The 24,284-nt window shown below is 48.8% G+C and overlaps 2 protein-coding genes across 4 annotated transcripts in view; one reads left to right on the top strand and one right to left on the bottom strand.

Moving 5' to 3' along the window:
• RSPH10B (radial spoke head 10 homolog B) overlaps positions 1-6,761 on the bottom strand; it is a 25,087-nt gene extending 18,326 nt beyond the window's left edge. The window contains exons 1-5 of one of the 2 annotated variants that reach the window (XM_073543070.1): positions 6,465-6,761; positions 2,964-3,207; positions 2,026-2,101; positions 1,873-1,941; positions 410-583 (exon numbers count right to left, since the gene is read on the bottom strand). In XM_073543070.1, the coding sequence (XP_073399171.1) occupies positions 410-583; positions 1,873-1,941; positions 2,026-2,101; positions 2,964-3,196 (552 nt within the window). In that variant the 5' untranslated portion in view covers positions 3,197-3,207; positions 6,465-6,761. Of the gene's footprint in view, positions 1-409; positions 584-1,872; positions 2,102-2,963; positions 3,208-6,464 lie in introns of both variants that reach the window. The other variant, XM_073543069.1, reaches the window with a different exon arrangement.
• On the top strand, positions 6,589-24,090 carry EIF2AK1 (eukaryotic translation initiation factor 2 alpha kinase 1). 2 transcript variants are annotated; one of them, XM_073543074.1, is made up of 15 exons: positions 6,589-6,710; positions 8,221-8,376; positions 10,786-10,922; positions 11,039-11,076; positions 11,162-11,261; positions 11,449-11,529; positions 12,410-12,509; positions 13,594-13,651; positions 14,486-14,831; positions 17,408-17,516; positions 17,825-17,931; positions 18,020-18,137; positions 18,713-18,792; positions 22,458-22,691; positions 23,918-24,090. In XM_073543074.1, exons 2-15 carry the CDS (start codon positions 8,247-8,249, stop codon positions 24,035-24,037), a joined length of 1,758 nt encoding a protein of 585 aa, XP_073399175.1. In that variant the 5' UTR covers positions 6,589-6,710; positions 8,221-8,246; the 3' UTR covers positions 24,038-24,090. The 2 variants fall into 2 exon arrangements, with proteins under 2 accessions (XP_073399175.1, XP_073399174.1); XM_073543073.1 differs by lacking the exon at positions 6,589-6,710 and adding an exon at positions 6,774-6,999.
• Positions 24,091-24,284: the final 194 nt, after the last annotated feature.

Raw genomic sequence — 24,284 nt, forward strand, 5'->3', positions numbered from 1 at the left:
AAAATGACCCGGCGCTATGATTCTCCAGGTCAGTATGATTATGCCGATACCAAACATATATAGATTTTTTTTTCTTCTAATGGAAGTGGTGAAAAAAATTCAGAAAAATATGAAAAAAAATAAATAAATGTTGCTTAAGTCGCCATTTTCTGGGACCCATAATGTTTTCGCGATCACGTTACAGGGGCGAACAGAATGAGATGCCCACCCTGTTGCTGCGGGCAAAGGTCCACTCGGTTTGGAGGCACATGATGGCACAATAATTCAGCCATCATCTGCCGGGAAAAATGCAGGCTCGTCGTGTGAGCCCGCATCAATATCAGGGACCCAACACATGACGTCTATTTACGTCATATGTCGTGAAGGGGGTAAAAACCTTACTAAAGTATAACTCACATTCACAAGTTACCTTTCCATGACGCATGCCCATGTACCACTCTCCTGTGTACGAAACCAGCTGATCGCTGGAGATATGGACTCCGGTGCCGTGCCTAATCGCCTTGTACACCTGTCCTTCATAGCGGCTGCCGTTGGGCCAAGTATAGACTCCATGCCTCATTGGGAAGTTCATGAAAAATTCTCCCTAAAAATATGACAGGTGGTGCAAAAATAAAATGAGAACTTGTAGGCCCAAGGTGGCGGACATTACAGTGTCTCATCCACACGCTGTGGAGCAGAGTGTCATTGAACCCCCCTGTATGAGTGTGTAAGAGCTGCTCCCGCGGACCCACCCCATCCACATATTACTCAGGGGGCCGTTTATCAGAGACATTTCGGATGTCACATGGGATATGTACGGCCGGCTTCCCCTGGTGATCTCCACTGATCGTCGGGGACTAGAGAAGTGGGCCCAAGACGATCAGCCGATCAGTGCATTAACGTCTATTTAAAAAACGATGGTGTACGTGAGAGGACCCCATTAGTTAAAGGAGGTGACCACTTTATCAGTACAATGTGAAGACAAACTTTCCCATTACTGAGATAAGAGATGACAGTTGGTGCTCATAAAGTTCTATGGAGAGCGGTAACTTATTTTAGCAAAACTTACAGCAGAATGTCTGTGCCTTCCTCTAGCTCCTGCCCTCTCCATAGAATCCTATAAGTACCAACTGTCATCTCTTACCTCAGTAATGTAAATGATCTGTCCTGACTGAAAACAGATTTTTCAGATTCTACCCATGAATTGTACAGCGTTATGTTCATCAACATGGCCGCTAATGAAGGGGTATGCAACCAGACCCATCCATATGTAGCCTCCATTAAACAGCACCTGCTAATTTCCCATGCCCACGTGAAGTGTTACTGAATGGGAGACCCCTGACTGATGTGTATCCGTCATATCCCTTCACCAGCAGCCATGCTGAGGGCAGACAGGGAAGAATATTGTACTAAAAAAGGGGCAGAGTATCTCTGTGATGAATCGTAATAACTATATAATAGTAAGTGTAAGTTCCCAGCACATTTTGGAAAATGTTGATAAAGCGGCCATCCCCTTTAAGGGGTTGCACAGGCAATGTCTTCTGCACAAAGTGGTTGTCCATAGTCTACAATCACTTTACTTGACTGCAGACTTGTAATTCCTCACAGTGCGCACACTGCGTACTGTCAGGACTCTCTCATGCCGGAAGCAGTGCCATATGCATACATCCAGTCACATGCCAACTAGACGTGTCAATACAAGTGACTTGAGCAAGGCTGGACAAGTCTAGTTGGTGTGTGGCCGGAAGTATGCAAATCTCTCCGGTGGTGACGCCGGCCCTGGCAGTGCGCACTGTGCATGCTGTGAGGATTCACAAGTCTGCAGCCACAGCCTGGACTCACCCTTTAATGTTACCATGTAGATCCAATAGGATAGGAATGATTCTCCGTTACCTCATATTTCAGCCCATCTGTCCAGGTGTATACCCCTCTGCCATGCATAAGACCCTCTGAAAACATTCCCTTGAAATAAAGAAGGTTAGATATGAAAGTAATGGTCATTTTGCTTCTTTTTTTAGCCATTGAGTTATATGGGGAGGAACTCACTCTGTATATGTTCCCATCCTTATAGTAAGCGGCACCTTCGCCTTCATACAAACCGTTCACCAGGTCGCCTTCATATCTGGAAAATAAGATCCAAAGCTAAAAACAAAGCAGGAGAATGGACAAGGTGATTGATTGTCATGGAAAAAAAGGACACCCTTGTGTAAAAAGTGATTGCACAAACCAGAAGATCGCTCTTCTGACTATAGAAAATTATGACACTACACTGTTGGACTTGTACGTGTGTACATTGCAAGCTCCAGAATGAGTTAACTGAGAATCAGTCAGTGAGCTTGTTCTGATGGGGAGTTTTTATCTGTCTTTTTTTTTTTTTTTTGAGCTCTCCTTGCTGATTTATGACCACATCAAAGCTCAGCTCAATCTTGATGTGGTCATAAATCATAACAGAGGGGTTCAAGAAAAGATATTTTTCCACTCCTGGCAGACTGGTATCAATGTACTACAAATGTAAAAAAAAAAATGAAGAAACTGAATGTAGAAAGATGTCAGATGACGCGTATATTATCTGTACACCTAATGCAGCGCTCGAATTGGTCCCCATTCATTCAATGAGGCAAAAAAGGGGCACGTGGACATGAATCTCAGACTTCGTTCCATCTGGCCTCAATTGCGACTGTTTATTCAACAGGTGTATTAAAATATCTACTGTATTGTCATCTGCTGCCGTTTCCAGCGTCGCTCCGGTCCACTCCTGCATCACGTGGCCGAATTTGTGACTCACACGGGGTCATCTGTATGGAGTGGTCCACACGGTCTCAGTATAAATCTACGAGGCTCTGAGCGATGCCTTACACAAATCTGGTCACGTGACGCCGTAGCGCACCGGAGCGATGCTGGAAACGGCAGAAGATGCAACAGGTAAGAATTTAATACACTATTTACAAGATGGAGCAATAACAAAAGACGAATAGCGAGCTTACTTTTCGACAATGAGTCGTGCTAGGACTGGTTCCTCGTAGACCTCGGATGTGGGGATTGGGGCAGGAGGCGCTTCCTGTGCGGGGGGATCATCGTCACTCTGCTTTATGGGTGGGGGAGCCTGTTCTTCTGTCGGGGTGACAGATATAGAAGACATCTTGGAACTGGCTTCTTCCGCAGCTTCCACTGCTTGCTTCTCTGACTTCTTGCCATCTTTTTTCTTAATTTTACCCATAGCCGGTGCCTCTGTAACATGAATGGTGAAAGCATCGTCCATCCACCGCCTGTTCAGGGCACTGGACTCTACTGACCTGCGATAGTCTGGGGTAGATGGTTCAGGCTACAGCGCTTTTCTCGTTACAGTACAGATCTGTCACAGTGCCATCAAATGTCAGGAAATTGCTGATGGAGACTCCGGTGCACAGCCATGCACGACAAGGACTGCTACACAAAAACCTGATGGTGCCTTACTTGGACTATGTTCACACTAGTGTTACCGACTTTCCGTGGTATTCTGGTATACTTCGGCTGAATGAATAGCATCATCAGCAGAATTATTCTTGTCATCAAAAATACTAAACTCCTGACGGATCCCATTATAAGGCCTCGGAATTAATTGGTTTCTGTTAAAAAGCATCCGGGACGGAGGTATGTGGAGGGGCGGGGGGAGGTGTGTGGAGGGGCGGGGGGAGGTAGTGTGGAGGGGTGAGGGGAGGTGTGTGGAGGGGAGAAGGGAGGTGTGTGGAGGGAGCGAGGGGAGGTGTGTGGAGGGGAGAAGGGAGGTATGTGGAGGGGTGGGGGGAGGTAGTGTGGAGGGGTGAGGGGAGGTGTGTGGAGGGGAGAAGGGAGGTGTGTGGAGGGAGCGACGGGAGGTGTGTGGAGGGAGCGGGGGGAGGTGTGTGGGGGGAGGTGTGTGGAGGGGCGGGGGGAGGTAGTGTGGAGGGGTGAGGGGAGGTGTGTGGAGGGGAGAAGGGAGGTGTGTGGAGGGAGCGAGGGGAGGTGTGTGGAGGGGAGAAGGGAGGTATGTGGAGGGGTGGGGGGAGGTAGTGTGGAGGGGTGAGGGGAGGTGTGTGGAGGGGAGAAGGGAGGTGTGTGGAGGGAGCGACGGGAGGTGTGTGGAGGGAGCGGGGGGAGGTGTGTGGGGGGAGGTGTGTGGAGGGGCGGGGGGAGGTAGTGTGGAGGGGTGAGGGGAGGTGTGTGGAGGGGAGAAGGGAGGTGTGTGGAGGGAGCGAGGGGAGGTGTGTGGAGGGGAGAAGGGAGGTGTGTGGGGGGAGAAGGGAGGTATGTGGAGGGGCGGGGGGAGGTGTGTGGAGGGGTGGGGGGAGGTAATGTGGAGGAGTGAGGGGAGGTGTGTGTGGAGGGAGCTGGGGGAGATGTGCGGAGAGCCGGGGGAGGTGTGCGGAGTGAGCTAGGGGAAAGGTGTGTGAGGGAGCTGAGAGGAGGTGTGTGGAGGGAGTGGGGGTGGAAGGTGGGTGAAGGGTGTAGGGGTGTGTGTGGAGGGAGCGGGGGTGGGAGGTGGTTGGAGGGAGTAGGGGGAGGTGTGTGTGGAATGGGTGGGGGAGGTGTGCGGAGGGAGCTAGGGGAAAGGTGTGTGAGGGAGCTGAGGGGAGGTGTGTGGAGGGAGTGGGTGGAGGGAGTAGGGGGGTGTGTGGAGGGAGTGGGAGGTGGGTGGAGGGAGTAGGGGGAGGTGTGTGTGGAGGGGCGGGGGGGGAGGTGTGTGGAGGAGTGAGGGGAGGTGTGTGGGGGAGAAGGGAGGTATGTGGAGGGGCGGGGGGAGGTGTGTGGAGGGGTGGGGGGAGGTGTGTAGAGGGGAGAAGGGAGGTGTGTGTGGAGGGGAGAAGGGAGGTGTGTGTGGAGGGAGCTGGGGGAGATGTGCGGAGAGCCGGGGGAGGTGTGCGGAGGGAGCTAGGGGAAAGGTGTGTGAGGGAGCTGAGAGGAGGTGTGTGGAGGGAGTGGGGGTGGAAGGTGGGTGAAGGGTGTAGGGGTGTGTGTGGAGGGAGCGGGGGTGGGTGGAGGGAGTAGGGGGAGGTGTGTGTGAAGGGGCGGGGGGGAGGTGTGTGGAGGGGTGGGGGGAGGTAGTGTGGAGGAGTGAGGGGAGGTAGTGTGGAGGAGTGAGGGGAGGTGTGTGGGGGGAGAAGGGAGGTGTGTGGAGGGGTGGGGGGAGGTGTGTAGAGGGGAGAAGGGAGGTGTGTGTGGAGGGGAGAAGGGAGGTGTGTGTGGAGGGGAGAAGGGAGGTGTGTGCAGGGGCGCTGAGCTTCATTGATGATGGATTCCTAGAAGTGCAGGCTCACTTATAGCACTGCGGATATAAATCACGCCCACATGGCTTCCGCTCCATACAGTGCAGGCGTCGGCTGTGTTAGGTCGGTTTCACATTTGTGGTTGTGTCCGCAGCGTTTCCTCCGCATACATCCGCATGCGTACCTATCTCTAACATGGTGTACGCAGGGCAGGTATGGACTGGCGCTGGAATTCAGCCCTGGCATTTGAAATCACACAGGCCCATGCTGTCCCCGTCCCCCAGCACCAGATGGAATTTATTGCTAATATTACCCTAGATTGAGGAAAGGAAGATTTTCTACAAGATCACTATTTCTAATGCTATCATTGACCCGCTGGGATAGGTGATGAGTCAGCGACTTTGGGCTCTGTCACAACTCTTAACAGTATGGCTGTCTTGAGAACACTAATTCTGTTAACAACGTAGCAGACAAGGTGGCCCACGACCAGACAGGCCCTTCTGGCATTTGCCAGAATTGCCAGATGGCCAGTTCGGCCCTGACGCAGGGATATGCATCATGTTGCATTTTTTGCGGCGTCAAATATCCGCGGTCATCCGCATGCAGATGACTACGGATGAAGTGCGTAAAAAAAAACGCATTACTGTCTATGAGAGCGCAAGGGTACGCTCCAATTTACATAAGACATCCCCATTGGGCGTGGTTTGTGTGCAGGAAATTCCAGTGGAGAAAGCATTGTCCTATTGAACTCGACTGCAAACGCATTAGCATTGCGGATGATATGCTGCGGACTCAACCGCAAATGTGAACCTAGCCTTATACAGCCGGCACCAGGATCCAACCACTGTGGTCAGAGCTGGCTGTGACTGCAGCAGTTTAACCTCTTACATGCCGCTGTCAATCGTGCCCTTACAGGTCGGTGGGGGGGGTGGTACTGAAGCCCCCTCATGTTAGCCATGCTTTCCCTGTGGCACAGGACGTCAGCCATGTTACGGTACACTGCAGTATCACAGTAGTGCGCGGCACCGTACACCGTAAAAGTTCACATCTCCTGCATTAGTGATGTTAAAAACGTAAAATCTAAAAAAAAATGAACATATTTGGTATCGCCGTACGTGTAACTGTCAGAACTAATTCCGATGGTGAAGTTTTTTTTAGAATGAGTGTTTTTTTAGAACTTTTTCCAGAATAAATCGAGTATGGACTTCCCCTTTAAATGCGCCACTTGCATCTCGTTCTCCTGACAACACCCCCCCCCGTTACCTCAAGAATGGAGCGATCCTCCGGGTGCAGTACGAACCCGGCGACCTCCTACAGATGTTTGCAAACAGCGGCAGGTTAAGCGTCGAGTCTCCTAGGCAACGTGTGACCACGTGATGCTTTCCAACCAATAGCGTTCGGAGCCGCCATATTGTGATTGGCACGCTCTAGTTCTAGAAGGAGTTAGAGGAGCGAGAACCTGAATGTGATTCGGGTGCCAGGTTCGGTCACAAGACTCCTCGGTGACAGGTGGTAACTTTTAGGATCATGTGTTCTAGAATATTAGAATGTATTCTACTTCCTGTTTAGGTAACGCCCACTTCCGGTAGTTGGGGGCGGGGGCCACTCTAGCCGTCTGCTGTAGGCGTCCTCTATGGTAGATGGCCGGAGCCGGGATTGTAGTCGCTCCGTGTAGCGGGCATGTGTAGCCCCATGTCTGACAGCCCCGGACCCCCGGTCAGCGGTCACGTGGTCACGAAGAAGGGAGGCGGGAACCCCGTGTTTGATTACCCGGATGATTCTGAGCTGGAGCTGGACGGTGAGTGACGTGTAGTGCGGTCCGGGGGGCGGCAGCTGCTGCTTCAGGGGGCTGTGGCCGACTGTCCGGACCACTCTGTGCTGTGTGTGAGGAGCTGCTGAGGACAATCAGCCATATGTTATGCTCCCATATAGAGGGGTGACGGGTCCCTGCACATCCAACATGGACCGAACATATGGAAACCAAGCCACATGCAGATTAGCTTGGAAGAGCATTGGGGGCGTGACCAGTAAAGGCTGATGCTCGGCCACGCCTCCGGTGCACTTACAGGCTCATTTGCATGTGGTTTCATCGTGTGATTTCTCAGCGCTTCGGGAATTGTCTTTCTTGTGGTACTAGGATGTGTCCAGCAGCTTCGCTAGTCAAACCCTCCTCACTGTAACACTGGGACTATCCCTTTAGAGGCACTGCATTGTAACTGGAACCAGTAGGGAATGTTATAGAAGAATAAAAGGGGCGCTCTTGTGAGTCGCCTGCCTGTACGCCGTGTGGTCAGATGGATGGCGCGTCCTCCGCAGGTCCTCCTCTCTGTGGGACCTGCTGCCGCTGTTCCTGGATGCCGGGGGGGGCCGCTGTGTTTACGTGTGACCCTGTGTGTAGTGTAAGATAACGGGGCGGCTGCCGCTCGGTCCGGAGCGTTCCCCAGCTGATCTCCCGTCACACGGAGGGTAATAAACCTTCACGGGCGTCTCCCGTGCGGCCTCGCCCTCCCGTCGGCTTGCCACCAGCTGATAACCACTATCTGCGGGCAGAGCTCGCTGACTGTCTTGTCTTTGGCACGTAGAGAGGTTGGAAGGGAATACGAGGTCACTGAGTGTACGGCAGCGGGATCCTGCTGTATGTGGGCGATCGATTACCGATCCGGCTCCTCTGGGGTCAGCCGGGTCTCACAGCCGATGACCTCTGTCATCGCGCTGCATAAGACACTGGGGAAGACATAGCATTGGACCTGTGGAGGGTGAGTAAGGCGTAGCTTAAAATTTTTTTTTTGTTACAAACTGCAGGCAGGAGAGAGGGGTTTTGTGAAATTGGAAAACCCCTTTAATGCTTGTAAATGACTTGTTTCTAGTCCTGGGTTCAAACTGGACCAAGGACGTCATCAACATGGAGTCTGTCCATTCTCCCCGAGATTGTGCCGGCTTCATTGGTTTCTTGTGATATTGCCCCTGATGTGAGGGATCGGAGTTTAGATTGCTAGCTATTTACTGTTGTGTCGTGCAGAATCGGATTCACCGTCCGACCTCCAAATGGTCAAAGGCCGATGGCGACTCCCGAAAGTGACCACCGTCCCCAACCAGCTGCTGCTCGTGTCTTTGGTGGAACATCTGTGCTTCGTCCACGAGCAGAACCCGCACCGCTCCAAGCACCTGTTCAGATGTAAGTGTGAGCCGCCTGCCCCCTAGGTAAGGGCAGGCCCGGGATTAGTGGGGTCCGCTCAGACGGTCGTTCCATCGCCGCCGTTGTCCTCAGCAGCTGATCGGCCCCACGTGATCTGCAAGGTCGATGTACAAAAACGTCCTCTGTCTGGGAAAGAAATAGTCGGGAGGCCGAGCGATCAGAGGGGAAAGTCCGTCCTTGTAGTGACAGCTGCTGTGCTGGGGTAACAGAGTTTCCCAGATTTTACTACCGCACCCTCCACCATGTCTGCAGCGATTTCATATCATTACATCATGGCCACGTGCGGGTCCTGGCACAGCACCCGGAAACCCGGCTCCTCAGAGGGCTCACACAGGTTTGGTTTGTTGTGGTTTTTAATTTTTTTTTTTTAACCTGATGTAAAAGCCAAGACTCTATTAAATGCATTTTTTATGTTGAAATTTCGGAAATAAATTGGTTAAAGAGGACTTCTCCACTTCCCTGACATGTCAGTCTCTAAAAACTTTCCGAATTTAAAATATGTTTTTGAAGAACACACTTTATTGTTGTCCCTCTGTTATTCCTCCTGGAAATATATAAAAAAATACATATTTGTAATATAGGTTTACACATTTATTTTTCCTTTTTTTTTTTTTTTTTTTTTTTTTTTCCCCATACATTACCTGGAAAAAAAATAGAGATAGATAGATGGACCGATGACAGACGGACATTCAGTATTGATCGATGACAGATCAATAGATCTATAGATTAGAGAGAGATACTCAAAAGAGGGGGACACTCAAAAAAACAAAGTATTAGGCTATGTGCACACGTAGCGATTTTTAAGCGTTTTTGCCGCGATTTTCGGCGCGAAAACGCTTAAAAATCGTGTACAGAACGCTCCCCATGCATTCCTATGGCATTCCGCACATGCTGTGCTAATGCTGCGCTTTTTTCCGCGGCGGAATCGCATCGCGGAAAAAAATCGCAGCATGGTCATTCTTTTAAGGGTATGTGCACACGTTGCAGAAAATTTCTGCACAAAAACCTGAATCCCTTCCCAGAAACCTCACCTATTTTTCCGCGGCGGTTTTTGTGCGTTTTTTGCGCGGTTTTTGATGCGTTTTTTACCGCAGCGGTTTCTAAAAGCATGGGAGAAGCCTAAACCGCGGGGAAAAACGCAAAATTAATGTGCATGCTGCGGTTTTTACCGCAATGCGGTTTTTTCGCGGTAAAAAACGCATCAATGTGCACAGAAAGTGCAAAATGCATAGGAATGATTGGGAAGCTTATTTTTAGCGTTTTTATAGTGAAAACCGCGGTAAAAACCGCTAAAAAAACGCTGTGTGTGAACACAGCCTAAAAGTGCGGAATCGCAAAGAATTGCCGCGATTCCGCACCCATAGGAATGCATGAGAATCGCTTACTTACCACATGTGGCTATGCCCACCATGCGGGAAGTTAAGCGTCTCATGTGCGGTTGGTACCCACGGTGTGGAGGAGAGGAGACTGTCCTCCAGGCCCTGGGTACCATACCCCTGTAAAAAAAGAATAAAAAATCGGTGTATATTTACCTTCCGGCGTCCCGCGCTGCATTCCCGGCCTAAGCGTTCCCAGTAATGCCTTGCGGCACGGACCAGTGATGACGTAGTCTCGCGTGACTCTAGCGGTCTCGCGAGATCGCTATAGCAACGCGAGACTACGTCATCACAGGTCTCGCAAGGCATTACTGGGAACACTGAGGCCCGGGAATGCAGCGTGGGACGCCGGAAGGTAAATATACCCCGATTTTTTTTATTTTTTTTAGCATTTTAACATTCTATCTTTTACTATTGATGCCGCATAGGCGGCCTCAATAGTAAAAACCTGGTCACACTTGTCAAACACTATGTTTGATGAGTGTGACCAACCTGTCAATCACTTTCCAAGCGATGCTTCAAATCGCTTGGAAAGTGCTTGAATAACGCACGTGAAAATTGCGGCAAAATCGCGATCATAATCGCGGTAAAATCGGGAAAAAAACGCGCGATTTCTGGGAAGGAGTCCGGTTTTTAGTGAGCATTTTAAACCGCTACTTGGGCACATAGCCTTAAAGCGGCTAGTAATTTGTATCAATTCTTGCAATAGGTATAAACACAATGAAGTATGTAGGGCATAAAAGATAAATGTTGACAGTATCCTATATAATGACTACACAATGCATATAATTAAACAGCCTTGATAGTAAAGCTGGGGTAATACAAGGCCACTGACAAAGCAGGGCGAAACGCGCGCTGGGATGCTTGATTCCAGGCAGCAGCCTGGTATGTTATTCTTTACCTACAGTGGCTTTTTTCCTTCTGATGTGTTACCATATAAGCTGCCTATATGGCTAGGTAGTACATGTTGTTGATCTGACCCCTTTTTAAGTGCTTTGTTCTCCCCTCTCAGTGCTCTGTCAGACGTTCACTAGGATGGGCCTCCTGACGCCGTTTGCCTTCAGTGACGAGTTTAGCACGGTGAGGCTGCAGCACAGCACGGCCATCACAGAGCTCCTGAAGGCTGCGAAACGCCATATGTACAGCGAGGTATGTGAATGCTGTATAGCGGTATTTTGGGGACGCTGCATGCTGGGACTTGTGCTGCACGTACATAATCCTGATTATTGGTTGTTTAATTCTTGTCTTATTGTCATTTTGTTCAGGAAATAAGCAGCGGGGACCTAAACGTCCATCTGAGCAGGTTAGCGCTAGGAATAAAGTGTGCCGATCTGTTGATACATGCCGGCTCGGGCTGTGAATTATACAATGCATTGTTTCCTCCTCAGAGCTAAGGACGTGCTCGCCGAGGCCCAGACATCCCGATACCTCAATGAATTTGAGGAAATTGCTCAGCTTGGGAAAGGAGGCTACGGGAAAGTGTACAAGGTCTGCGAAACCGAACTGTAGGAAGCTTCTACATAACCTGCTCCATGGCCATGGAATGTTAGCTACAGTGACATAGCTGATCTATAGGGGTCTCCTCAGTAATTGGGGGCTCCTTTGTGGTCCTTAGTAGCGTGCAGACCTGGCATTGGGCAGTAATAGCGCTCTGTGGATTGTTGTTTTTCTTTAGGTCCGAAACAAGTTGGACGGTCAGTTCTACGCCATTAAAAAAATCCTCATTAAGAAAGTGTCTCGGAGAGACTGCAAGAAGGTAAGACTGATCAGGTGTCATCTGTCGGAGCTGGCCATCTGTTCTGCTGCCGGGTTGGAGCAATGTTGTTGAGGCATAATACATTATGGCGAGGTTTCAGTCCAAGGACCTAAAGCGCTATACTAATTCATGTAGCAGAATCTTTCTGCTGGTTTTTGTCACGTAATCTGAGAGCAGCACGATGAAGAGGTTGAAACCCTGATTCCAGCAACGTGTCACTTGCTAGGCTATGATTTTCTGTTTCAAAACAATCAGTGTTTTATCAGCAGGAGATTATCACTAGAGGACTAGGTGCCTTGTGCTTCCTAGTCCAACCACGCCCCCTTCACAGATTTCTGCCAATCAGTGATGTGGGCGGGGTTATACACCGCTCAGCATTTTTAGATCTGCAGCAGGGAAAACTGATTCCATCACAACTGCTGCACCCAGTAAACGAAGTGACACATCACTGGAATCAGAGTCCCTGTCCCTACGGAATGCTGCTGTCGGATTACATAGAAAACTTGCTGACAGATTTCCTTTAAGCTAGTGCTATTAACCCTGTGGTAGAGTTACTATGAAGAGGGATCGTGATGGATTTTGTATAGGGGCTAAATTTTACAGTGTAATCATCGGAATGGAATAAGAAATAACATCGAGCTGTTCTTCGTAAAGGAAAAATAAAACCTGTCTTGTCCTTAAAGGAGTTTCTAATAGTAAGCCATTCCCCTATGGCCATACATCGGCTGTGGCAGAGAAGGGGGCTGGCTTGGCTGTTGGCAGGACATGCAGATAGCATACCGTATTCACTCGGTGGGAAACCTTGAGTTCAGTGCATTAGTTCTGTGCTTTCTTCCGCTTCCATCGTCTCTGCACTGTGCTCTGATCTTCTCATTACCAGGTACTCCGAGAAGTAAAGGTGCTGGCCGGATTACATCACCGGAATATTGTTGGTTACAATACAGCTTGGATGGAACATGTGCAGCCTCCAAATTCAACGTGTAAGTGACATTGTGTTTTTGCACATTTTCTTACAAAAATTAAAAGGGTTCTCTGGGATTCTAGTATTGGATGAGCTCTCCTTAGGCCTGCTTCACACCTCCGTTTTTTGACGTCAGTCAAAATCCGCCAATATTTGAAAAAAAATGGATCCGCCAAAAAAGGGGCGGATCCGTTTTTTCTCCCATAGACTTACATTATTGGCGGATCCTGACTGACGGTCGTCCGTCCCACCCGTTTTTGATTTTTAGCGTCTCCCGGGCAGATGAGACGGACCCTGCAAGGTTGTTTTTTTTTTTTTTCTTTGACGGTCCGCTAATTTGAAGTGCGTATGCCCGGAAGCTTTACTTTACTCCAGGAAGCGCTCTCTCTCTCGTCTGCCCTATGTGCTACCATATGGTGCTTGATTTCAGTGCTATTCTCCCCCAGAAGTACGGCAGACGATGGCCGTGTTCACTTAAAGGGAATCTGTCACCCCATTTTAGCCCTATCAGCTGCGGCCACCGCCATCAGGGGCTTATCTACAGTATTCTATAATGCTGTAGAAAAGCCCCCGATGAAACCTGAAAGATAAGAAAAACACGTTAGATTATACTCATCAGGGAACGGGGTTGGGTGCGGTGAGTGTCGCTGTCCAGTCCGGAGCCTGCCATCTTCATGCGATGTCCTCCTCCTTGCTTCTCCCACGGCTCCTGCGCTCCTACTGCAGTGCGCAGGCGCCAGGAAAGGTCAGAGGTCCTGCACACTGCAGCGCTCTGCCCTCAACAGGGCAGATAAAGTACGCGTGCGCAGGAGCCGAGGGAGAAGCATGGAGGAGGACATCATCGTATGAAGATGGGAGACGCCGGACGGGACAGCGACGGACCAGACTGAACGCCGGGGTGAGTATAATCTAACTTTTTTTTTTCTTATCTTTCAGGTTACATCGGGGGCTTATCTACAGCATTACAGAATGCATTACAGAATGCTGTAGATAAGCCCCTGATGGTGGTGGCCACAGCTGATAATGGAGTGACAGATTCCCTTTAACATAAATGTCTTACATTTTGCAATTCCATAAACCCTCTTTTTGTGCTGTGATTTCAGGTAGGCCAATCCCCTCATTACAAGCTATTAAAGGTTCCCCCGAACACAATTCTGAGGAGTAAGTATGGCCCCCTCCTATTATATTAATGGCCCCATTGTCTAATCTTATATAAGCTGTCATTCTGATGCCTCCACCTTTTGTACCGTTGCGCAAAAATGGCGCTTTGAATGTATGCCCTCTGCCTCCATTCTCGTACTCTCCATCCGTCGGCCTCCCCTTTTACTGACGCCGCTCCGATCCCACTGCGCCATCTTGTGCCTGTAACTTCTGATTCTCCGGAAATCATAAGTTACATCACAAGAGCTCGATGCAAGTCTGACAGCGAGAAGGAGGCTCTCATAGGCTTGTGTTGAAAAGTAACCTCCGACACGCGCCATGAAACACTGTAGGTCGCTTTTTGCCGGGGAGCGACTCTGGAAAAGGATGAAGGGAGGCGGAAAGTGAGTATGAGACTGGGCAGGGGAATTACGTTTAAAGCACCATTCCACAAATGCAATGATAATGAAAAATCACTGGCGTGGTGCTCTAATAGTCTACCAGGAGCTTGTTTTGGGTCCTGTCGCCCTTCCATTTCATATTTGTGCCCTGTAGCCCCGCTCTGCCTTAGATGCAGATTGTGTAATTCCTGCTCCGTACTCACAAGCTTGTTGGGGGGTGGCCAGACCACACACACAATCTAGTAAATCCATGCTGGAAGAGCCCCTCCTTTGATTGCCGTGGATTATGTTCCGTAGATCATGACGTCGCCCATAATCGTGCTCCGCACAGCGTAGGACTGACCATATCGATCATAAAGAGGCGCTGGCTTTGAATGCAGTTGATAATATTATTGAACCTCCTTTGCTGGTGACAGATTGTATGACACTAAACCAATGACGTTCATCACTACAGGCGTCCTAGGGGAATACAGAGCGTGGAGAGCAGCGGCGGCTCCATTGTGTTTGCCGACTCAACAGATGGAAACCAGTCGGTGAACATGTCCTCTGTGGACAAAGACCAGTATTACTCTAATGGCAAGATCCGGGACGTTGCTATGTCTGACATCCGACCATGTGGAAATAAAAACTCCAATGTCTGGTCCGGCTCTAGTATCGGCACTAAGCATGAAGCCTCACCGGATCTGTGCCCCAGAGACAGGTGTCCCTTCAACTCTGAGGATGACTTGGATGATGATAGTGATTCATCGTGTGATGACGAATGCCCGCAGAAGGAGCTCTGCCTGCACCGCCACTTTGAGGTAGTTACAATACTAACGTGCAATGACTGGTTAGTCAGCGGGGCTCATTCTACATGTACTTGAGCTACATCCAAAACCTCATGGCCGCCTGGTCCTTCCTGACACTTAGAAAGAAAAGTTAGAAAATAAAGCACCATAGTTGGTGCTATAGGGGGCTCCAGACTTTGATAAAGGGGCCTAAAGATTATACTGCTGTGTGCTGCTACCCTGACAGACAGACTGAAACCAGAAGATGAACTGGAATATAAGTTTGTGTGCATGCAGCGTGTAAGCGCATGTTCATACTGGACACTAAACAGACAAAAGCCCAGATGAACACATAAGCGGATACCCTGCAGTAAATGGCAATACTGCATGAAAATATAGGGGTGCTTAATTAACATAATTTTGATTAAAAAAGTAAAAGCCATCCTACCACGTCACGGTGAACCTATTTGGGATGGCCCTAACCTCTAATATTAAAAACTTACCATTTGTCATGTGACGTAATGTGGATAAGGGCCGAGAAGGAATGAGTCCTGGATAATGGACACCCAGGCATGGGGAACTACATGAATGTAATTTCAATCACAAAGACAAACGAGGCCACTCCTTTATTTGCAGAGAGTATTGCTGTTTCACATTACTTGACAAATGGTAAGGTTTAAATACTAGAGGTTAAGGACTATCCCTAATAGGGTCACCTTGACATGGTGGAATGGCTTTTACATTTTTTTTATCAAAATTATGCTAAGTACCCTATGTTATTTTCATGCATTGTTGCGATTCATTTACTGCAGGGTATTTCATATGACAGACTGAATGCGGTTGCTTGGACATCTAATATGGTTCTTTGCATTGAACTGTTTAAGACCTTTAATAAATCTTGTGGGCCACCATCCTTATTGTAAAACCTAAATATCTTAAGGACCAGGTATTCTTTGTAATAAAAACTTGTAAAAAGTGAATAATTTAAAGCAGATTAGTACATGGGACGTCTGAAACCTTCCTAAGGCAGGAGTACCTCTAGATTCCCCTTGTCCTTCATGCATGTCTCCTGTGCAGAAGTACCTCTAGATTCCCCTTGTCCTTCATGCATGTCTCCTTTGCAGGAGTACCCCTAGATTCCCCTTGTCCTTCATATATGTCTCCTTTGCAGGAGTACCCCTAGATTCCTCTTGTCCTTCATGCATGCCTCCTGTACAGGAGTACCCCCTAGATTCCCCTTGTCCTTCATGCATGTCTCCTGTGCAGGAGTACCCCTAGAACCCCCTTGCTCTTCATGCATGTCTCCTGTGCAGGAGTACCCCTAGATCCCCCTTGCTCTTCATGCATGTCTCCTTTCCAGGAGTACCTCTAGATTCCCCTTGTCCTTCATGCATGTCTCCTTTGCAGGAGTACCCCTAGATTCCCCTTGTCCTTCATGTATGTCTCCTTTGCAGGAGTACCCCTAGATTCCTCTTGTCCTTCATGCATGCCTCCTGTACAGGAGTACCCCCTAGATTCCCCTTGTCCTTCATGCATGTCTCCTGTGCAGGAGTACCCCTAGTTTCGCCTTGTCCTTCATGCATGTCTCCTGTGCAGGAGTACCCCTAGAACCCCCTTGCTCTTCATGCATGTCTCCTGTGCAGGAGTACCCCTAGATCCCCCTTGCTCTTCATGCATGTCTCCTGTGCAGGAGTACCCCTAGATCCCCCTTGCTCTTCATGCATGTCTCCTGTGCAGGAGTACCCCTAGATCCCCCTTGCTCTTCATGCATGTCTCCTGTGCAGGAGTACCCCTAGATCCCCCTTGTCCTTCATGCATGTCTCCTGTGCAGGAGTACCCCTAGATCCCCCTTGTCCTTCATGCATTCCTCCTGTGCAGTAGTACCCCCTAGATCCCCCTTGTCCTTCATGCATGTCTCCTGTGCAGGAGTACCCCTAGTTACCCCTTGCTCTTCATGCATGTCTCCTGTGCAGGAGTACCCCTAGATCCCCATTACTCTCCATGCATGTCTCCTGTGCAGGAGTACCCCTAGATCCCCCTTGCTCTCCATGCATGTCTCCTGTGCAGGAGTACCCCTAGATCCCCCTTGTCCTTCATGCATGTCTCCTGTGCAGGAGTACCCCTAGATCCCCCTTGTCCTTCATGCATGTCTCCTGTGCAGGAGTACCCCTAGATCCCCCTTGCTCTCCATGCATGTCTCCTGTGCAGGAGTACCCCTAGATCCCCCTTGCTCTCCATGCATGTCTCCTGTGCAGGAGTACCCCTAGATCCCCCTTGTCCTTCATGCATGTCTCCTGTGCAGGAGTACCCCTAGATCCCCCTTGTCCTTCATGCATGTCTCCTGTGCAGGAGTACCCCTAGATCCCCCTTGCTCTCCATGCATGTCTCCTGTGCAGGAGTACCCCTAGATCCCCCTTGCTCTCCATGCATGTCTCCTGTGCAGGAGTACCCCTAGATCCCCCTTGCACTCCATGCATGTCTCCTGTGCAGGAGTACCCCTAGATCCCCCTTGCTCTCCATGCATGTCTCTTGTGCAGGAGTACCCCTAGATTCCCCTTGCTCTTCGTTCATGCCCCCTGTGATCAGTCGCAGCTTTCTTGTTTCCGCAGATTCAGTACCACTTGATGTTGCACATACAGATGAATCTCTGTGAACGATCTTTGTGGGACTGGATTGAAGAGAGAAACGAGCACTACAGGAAAGGGGGAGACTCTGCCAGTAAGTTTTACATAAGCTCCACAGACAAACCTGAGCGTACACCAGTCACTGGGATTGTCAGACTGTCCCTTCCTCTTCACTAGGGGCAGCAGCTGAATTATCCAAATATTTTGCATTGATGCATTTTTTTTTAAGTCTGATATTTGTGTGTCTGAACGATGTGAGATTGCAGACTGATGTCAGGGATTGTGTACGTTGCTTCAGAATATGCTGGTGCTATCCAAGCGACAAATACATTTTCAAGCTTGTCTGCTTCTTTGGTAACCTAGATTTTTGGCAATGTGTTTTATTAACCTGTCTATCCTCAGGATGCTTTGACTATGTAGATGTCCAAAGCGCGTTGAGCATTTTGTGTCAGCTCTTGGAAGGCGTCCGATACGTCCACTCCATGGGTGTCCTCCATCGAGATCTGAAGGTGTGGTATACAACAGTCTTGTGCATTTGCCAAATTCACCATAGAATCCCCCAGAGCGTATGGACACGTTTTCTCTCTTTTTGTATAGCCAAGAAATATTTTCTTGCAAGGTCCAGATCTTCATGTTCGTATCGGTGACTTTGGACTCGCATGCAGAGACATTATACAGCACTCGGATCCTTGGCCAAAGAAAGATCGGACCGACAGTAAGTGATCGGGTCGCACTACATTATTAAAGGGGTTATCCAGACTTGTGAAATTGGTCCTCCAGGATAAGCCTACAGTATTACAATGCTGGGAGTCTGCACTTGGCAGCGTCTTACCAGCATTCAGGGTCTGTAGGAAATAACAGTCTGGATATGGTCATTGACTTCCATGGGAGAGTGAATGTCCATGATGGATCCCGTGTAGTGATGAGTGAACGTCCTTGGATAACGTGTTATCTGAGCATGCTCGGGTGCTAACCGAGTGTCTTCAGTGTCCTCAAAATATGTTCGATTCCTCGCGGCTGTTATGCAGCCACAACACATGTAGGGATTGGCTAACAAACAAGCAATCCCTGCATGGGTTGCGGCTGTCGAACAACCATCAGACATGCAGCTGCGGGGGTTCGAACATAGTATTCAATCACGCCGAAGACACTTGGTTATCACCCCAGCATGCTCAGATAATACCTTATCCGGGCACGTTCACTCATCACTAATCCTGTGTTACTGGTACTTAGGTGCTACCCTTCATTGTAATTATAATTAATTTGTTCCCTGCTTTCCACTAAATGCAGATTCCACACACACGTCAGGAGTGGGTACCTGTATGTATGCGGCACAGGAACAGTTAAAAGGATCACACTATGATTTTAAGGTACAGAGATTAATTCCACTATTCTTACAGCCCCACTTTCTTCAGTAACCACCTTGAAATAATCATGTGGTATTTAAGAGGACCTGCCACCAGGTCAAAATCGATCCATATATATAATTATATATTATATAATTTTATTTATTTTTATTTTTTTTTTAATCCACCACATGGTTCCCAAGATATGGACCTTTTTATTTAGTGCTAATTTTTCTGGTCTTAAGGGGAGGCGTGGCTCACAGGATAATGCAGAGCAATCTAAAGACACGCCCCTGAGGATCCTGAGCCACGCCTCTTTGGAAAGATAAAGATGTCCAAAAAAAAAATCAATCAATGGGAATAAGAGCGTTACTGGCCACTTTTGACCTTGTGGCAGGTTCTTTTTAAAGGCTTTTCACAAGAAAAAGGTTATTTTTAACATGGAAATGATACCGTTGAGGTAATAACTGGCAGTAAGTTCCAGTCTTCAGTCATCAAAATTATATGAATAGTCTCTTATGCAAAATTTCCTATTTTTGCCTTTTGGGAAGAAAAACAAATAAAAATCAGTGCAAATTTGTCCGTAGTGATGGAGGCATATCTTGGATCTTCAGAGCCCTAGCATACCTCGCGAATTGCTGACATCACATATTACATTTTCATGTTATAATGTATACTGATTCACATTTTGTGTTTCCTGCTTTGTTCCATTGTGTGATCGGGCCATTTGGTAATAAATCAATTGTCCCTAACTGGAAACTGTCAAGGAGCAGGGCAGCTACTGCTGCCATTAATTGCAGATTTGGTGCTAGTATGTTGTTTTTTTTGCTTGGTTTCATTTCTAAGCTATAGAGACAAAATTGCACTGGTGCCTGTCTGCCGGACAGCAATCATTGATTACAGGAGTCACAGAAGGATGGGAGTTGGGGTCTCCGAGCGCTGTGCCCGCAGGAGATCTTGTGAGCTCTGCAGCCTTCACACTTCCATCAGACGAGATCTCCAGGGGACACAGCAATCCATCACTAAACACACTGCTCACAGTAGAGGAGTGGCGTGCCAGTCCGGGAGGCAAGCATGCTTTTTTGTACTATTCTATTAAAGGGGTTGTCCATTACCCAGACAACAGTTTTTTTTAAATGAGTCTCCATTGTAAAATAAAAGGAGGATTTTGAGTACTCGCCGTAAAATCTTTCTCGGACACTTAATTGGGGGGGGGACACGAGTAACCGTGGATTCTGGTTTGGACCAAACGACTCGTTCCGGCAATCTCAGTGGTGCACATTCCAAGCTTGGACAATTGGGTCGCTGACTTCCTAAGTCATCAGGACCGCTCTTTAGGTGAGTGATCCCTCAACACATCTGTGTTCATCCAAATCTGTCAGAGGTGGGGCACACCCGACGTCAATCTCATGGTGTCCCAGATGAACCAAAAAGTTCCTTATTTGGCATCCAGGACTCGCGACCCCCTGGCAGTCGGATCCATCGCCCTGGTCATTTTCTGGTCTGTTCCACCTTCTGTATCTGATTCCACCATTTCCCCTGATTCCCAGACTCCTCAAGTAAATCAAGGCAGAAGGGGTACTTGTCGTCATCCTTGTGGCTCCAGACTGGCCCAGAAGAACCTGGTACATAGAGCTAGTTAACCTGCTTACAGACGTCCCCTGGAGACTCCTGAATCGCCAGTATCTATTATCTCGGGGTCTCCTCTTCCACTAGAATTCTTGGTCTCTCGATTTAAAGTCATGGCTGTTGAAGTCAATCTTGAGAGAAGCAGGATTCTTGTCCCAGGTCATCCAGATCATGATCAAGGCGAGGAAACACTCGTCCACTCCTGGAATGTTCATCGGTGAGATTGCCGACACGTCATTCACCCCAAGCCAGAATCCACGGTTACCTGTGTCTCCCAATGAAGCGATAGAGAAAATAAGATACTTGTCTCCTGCAGCGGTGCCATGCCAGCAATGTTGGGTCTGCTGTGGTGTGTATGGCATTGTTATGCCGCTTTAGCCATGTAACCAATCAGCAGACCTTATTGGGCAGTAGCGCTCTTCCTTTTCTTCCCGATGGTGGTTGCTGAATGGCTGCTGGACTCACGTGGCCAAAAATTTCCTTGCAAGCCATCACCAGTGCTGTCATTGCTGGAATTTTGCCCTTGGGAGATGTCAGTATCTGTTATTTTTACGTTACAAAGGGACTACTTCATGCAAAAAGGGATTGTCCAGGTAGTGGACAACCCCCGTTATGCACAATTGGGATGCTCGAAAGAGGTCTGCAGCAGTGGATTATCCCTTTAAAGGGAACCTGTCACCCCCCCCCCCCAGGGCCTTTCAGTTAAAGAGCCACCCTCAGCAGCACTAAGGCTGCATTCTGTGAAGGTGGCTCTTCTTTTTCTGACCCCAGTAATGCCAAAATATTGACTTTTATAATTAGCTCCTCATACCTGTAATGTGTCCCACAGGTATGTTGTGTCTCCCAGTATCAGCCGCCTACCATCCGTCAATCATGCCTGTCCGGTGCTTCGGCGCCGCCCACCATCCGTCCATCATGATGCTCCTGTGCGTCGCTGCCTCCTCTTGATTTGAATCCCGGCGCCTGCGCTGTAACAAGTGTTCTCGGGCATGCGCAGTGCGCGCTGCCCGAGAACCGACATCAGGCTATTGTGCCTGCGCTTTGTGGAGGCCCCAGATCTCGCCCAGCAGTGTATTATGATGTATTCACACTGCAGGGCTGGGGCCTCCGCAACACGCAGGCGCAACAGCCTGATGTCGGTTCTCAGGCAGCGCGCACTGCGCATGCCCTAGAACACTTGTTACAGCGCAGGCGCCGGGATTCAAATCAAGAGGAGGCAGCGACGAACGGGGCATCATGGTGGGCGGCGCCGAGGCACCGGACAAGCATTATTGTGGGATGGTAGGCGGCTGATAGAGGGGGACGCAACATACCTGTGGGGCACATTACAGGTATGAGGAGCTAATTATAACAGTCAATATTTTGGCATTTCTAGGGGTCAGAAAAAGAGCCACCTTCACAGAATGCAGCCTTAGGGTGGTTTCACATTTGCGTTTAAGGCCGCAGCGTCGGCCTGCACACTGCCGCCGCTAAGCCCTGCCCCCTGCCGTGCCTCCGCCAGTAGCTCCGCCTGCAGGTGCATGATGCTGCCTGCGTCCCCTATCTTTAGCACTGGGGACGCAGGCCGTGTGCAGTATGCGTTTGGCGGCGCATGCATCCTTTTGACGCTGCGCCGAGCGCACCAAATTGCAACCTATTGCGTTTGGCGCTAGTCGGCGCAGCGTCAAAAGGACGCATGCGCTGCCAAACTCATACCTGCGCACGGCCTGCATCCCCAGTGCTAAAGATAGGGGACGCATGCAGCGTCATGCGCCCGTAGGCGGAGCTACTGGCGGAGGCACGGCAGGGGGCAGGGCTTAGCGGCGGCCATGCGCAGGCCGACGCTGCGGCCTTAAACGCAAATGTGAAACCACCCTTAGTGCTGCTGAAGGTGGCTCTTAAAAATGCCCTGGGGGGGAGGACAGGTTCCCTTTAATGTAAAGCATTAAAGGTCTCCTATTATTTATTTATTTTATTTTTGGTATGGGGCATTTTTTTATTTTGGATCCATGCCGAGAACTAGGAAAAACAAACTGCAGGAAAACCTTGTTAAAATAATGCCTTGTGGTTGTGTCTTGCAGTCTGACATGTACAGCGTTGGCGTCATATTACTAGAACTCTTCCATCCATTCTGGACAGAGATGGAAAGGAACGACGTCTTGATGGCTCTCAGCCGTGGGATCGTCCCTGAAGTGTTTGAGACTCGCTGGCCGGTGCAATGTAAATATGTTAAGTTACTGACCAGCGCCGACTGTTCACTACGTCCATCAGCTGATGAAATGCTGAAAAGTGAACTCTGCCAGGAGAGGGAAAACGTAAGTATGCTGGAGATCACCTCTTTCCCACCCTGTGGAAGGATTAGTGAGCCCAGCTGGTACTCGAGACCTTAGCTACCATTTTCTCCATATGGCACCTAAGACCTGCTACTGGATTTTAGCTTCGGTATGGATTTTAGCTCTGCTACTGGATTTTAGCTTCGGTATGGATTTTAGCTCTGCTTCTGGATTTTAGCTTCGGTATGGATTTTAGCTCTATTATTATATTTTAGCTCCCATTGCTAGTATGTAGGGAGATAGTACCTGGCCCAATGTTACTTGCCAACGTACTTAGAATATTTTTTCATAAGAAATGAGTTCAGATCTCAAAACCTACTTACGCTGCGTGTGTATATAGCATAAATGATTGCCGCACGTGACTAATGAACATTTTTGATACCGTATTAAAAGAAAGTGGCCGCTTAGTCACTTTCCGTCACTGTGACCCATATCCCCACCCTAGTATCTTTCTAGTGTCAAAAGTAATGCAATAGATAGAAAAGGGAGAGAGTTTATCTAGGCCTTTTGATCTTTTATTAAAGGGATAGATATGAGGAGACATCTGATTGAAAATGCAGTTAGTGAATGTACCATGAGGCAGAGCTCAGCCAAATGGTATATTTTTTTTACAACCTAAAAATCCACTCCATTGATTAATACCAGGCGTCCCTACAGGGAAAAATGTAAGAATTTGCAACTAGTTTAGCCGACGAATAAGCTATTCCAGACACTTGATAATTCCACCCAGTAGCGAGGGACAGTTCTTCTGTATAGCCTCCAGTGGTCATAAAGATCAAGGGAAATTCTCCTCTTTAATTTAATTTATAGAGCGCTGTTCATCTGATCCATGCTGCCCGAACCCCAGAGGCAGCATGAATCCGACACGGGCTGTGTTACTGCCGTCGTGTATGTTATGCTGTGAAACCCTGTGTCGTTTCAAGCAGGGCTGTGGAGTCGGTAAGTCAAACCTTCGACTCCTCAATTTCCATGGCTCCGACTCCACAGCCCTGGTTTCAATGAATCTCAGAAAACCCGTCCATCTCTGACCAGTCCAAGGTCGGTCCCCAGCAGCTTTTTCTTGCTTTCTCTCTGACTTGCAGGCCTTTGCACACAGCGCGTCGGAGTAAAACGTACAAGGCTGCAATAACGCAGCCAATGTCTTATTTATGCTGCCCGTGATTTGGTATGAAGTCGCATTGCTGACGTTTCTTTAATTCTTTCGGCAGGTGATTCAGGATCTTCAGCAAAAAGTTATTTCTTTAGAGGAGGAGAATGAGAGACTGAAGAAGAGCCTTGTGTTGTTACAAGGACAGATGTCACGCAGCGATGGAGACCTCCAGCTTTAACAATGTTCTTTTCTGTTCATTGATTTTTATTGTAAATTAAAGTTATTTATATACTAAGTTGTACGGTGCATTATTGGAGATGAAGGGGACTCCTGCAAATCTTTTACCTTCGTGTATCCCCTGGTGCAGCTTTTCATTAGGGCTGGCGAAACATCATCTATGCATTATGGTGTGCAGATGCCGATGCCCAGGCTGCTAGCTGGGTGGTCCGCCCGTGTTATCTTCCACTTATGTCACAGTATTTTAT

Source organism: Dendrobates tinctorius, unplaced genomic scaffold (assembly GCF_039654945.1).
Source record: "Dendrobates tinctorius isolate UK_male_01 unplaced genomic scaffold, ASM3965494v1 ptg000129l, whole genome shotgun sequence".
In the NCBI taxonomy this organism is placed as follows: domain Eukaryota; kingdom Metazoa; phylum Chordata; class Amphibia; order Anura; family Dendrobatidae; genus Dendrobates; species Dendrobates tinctorius.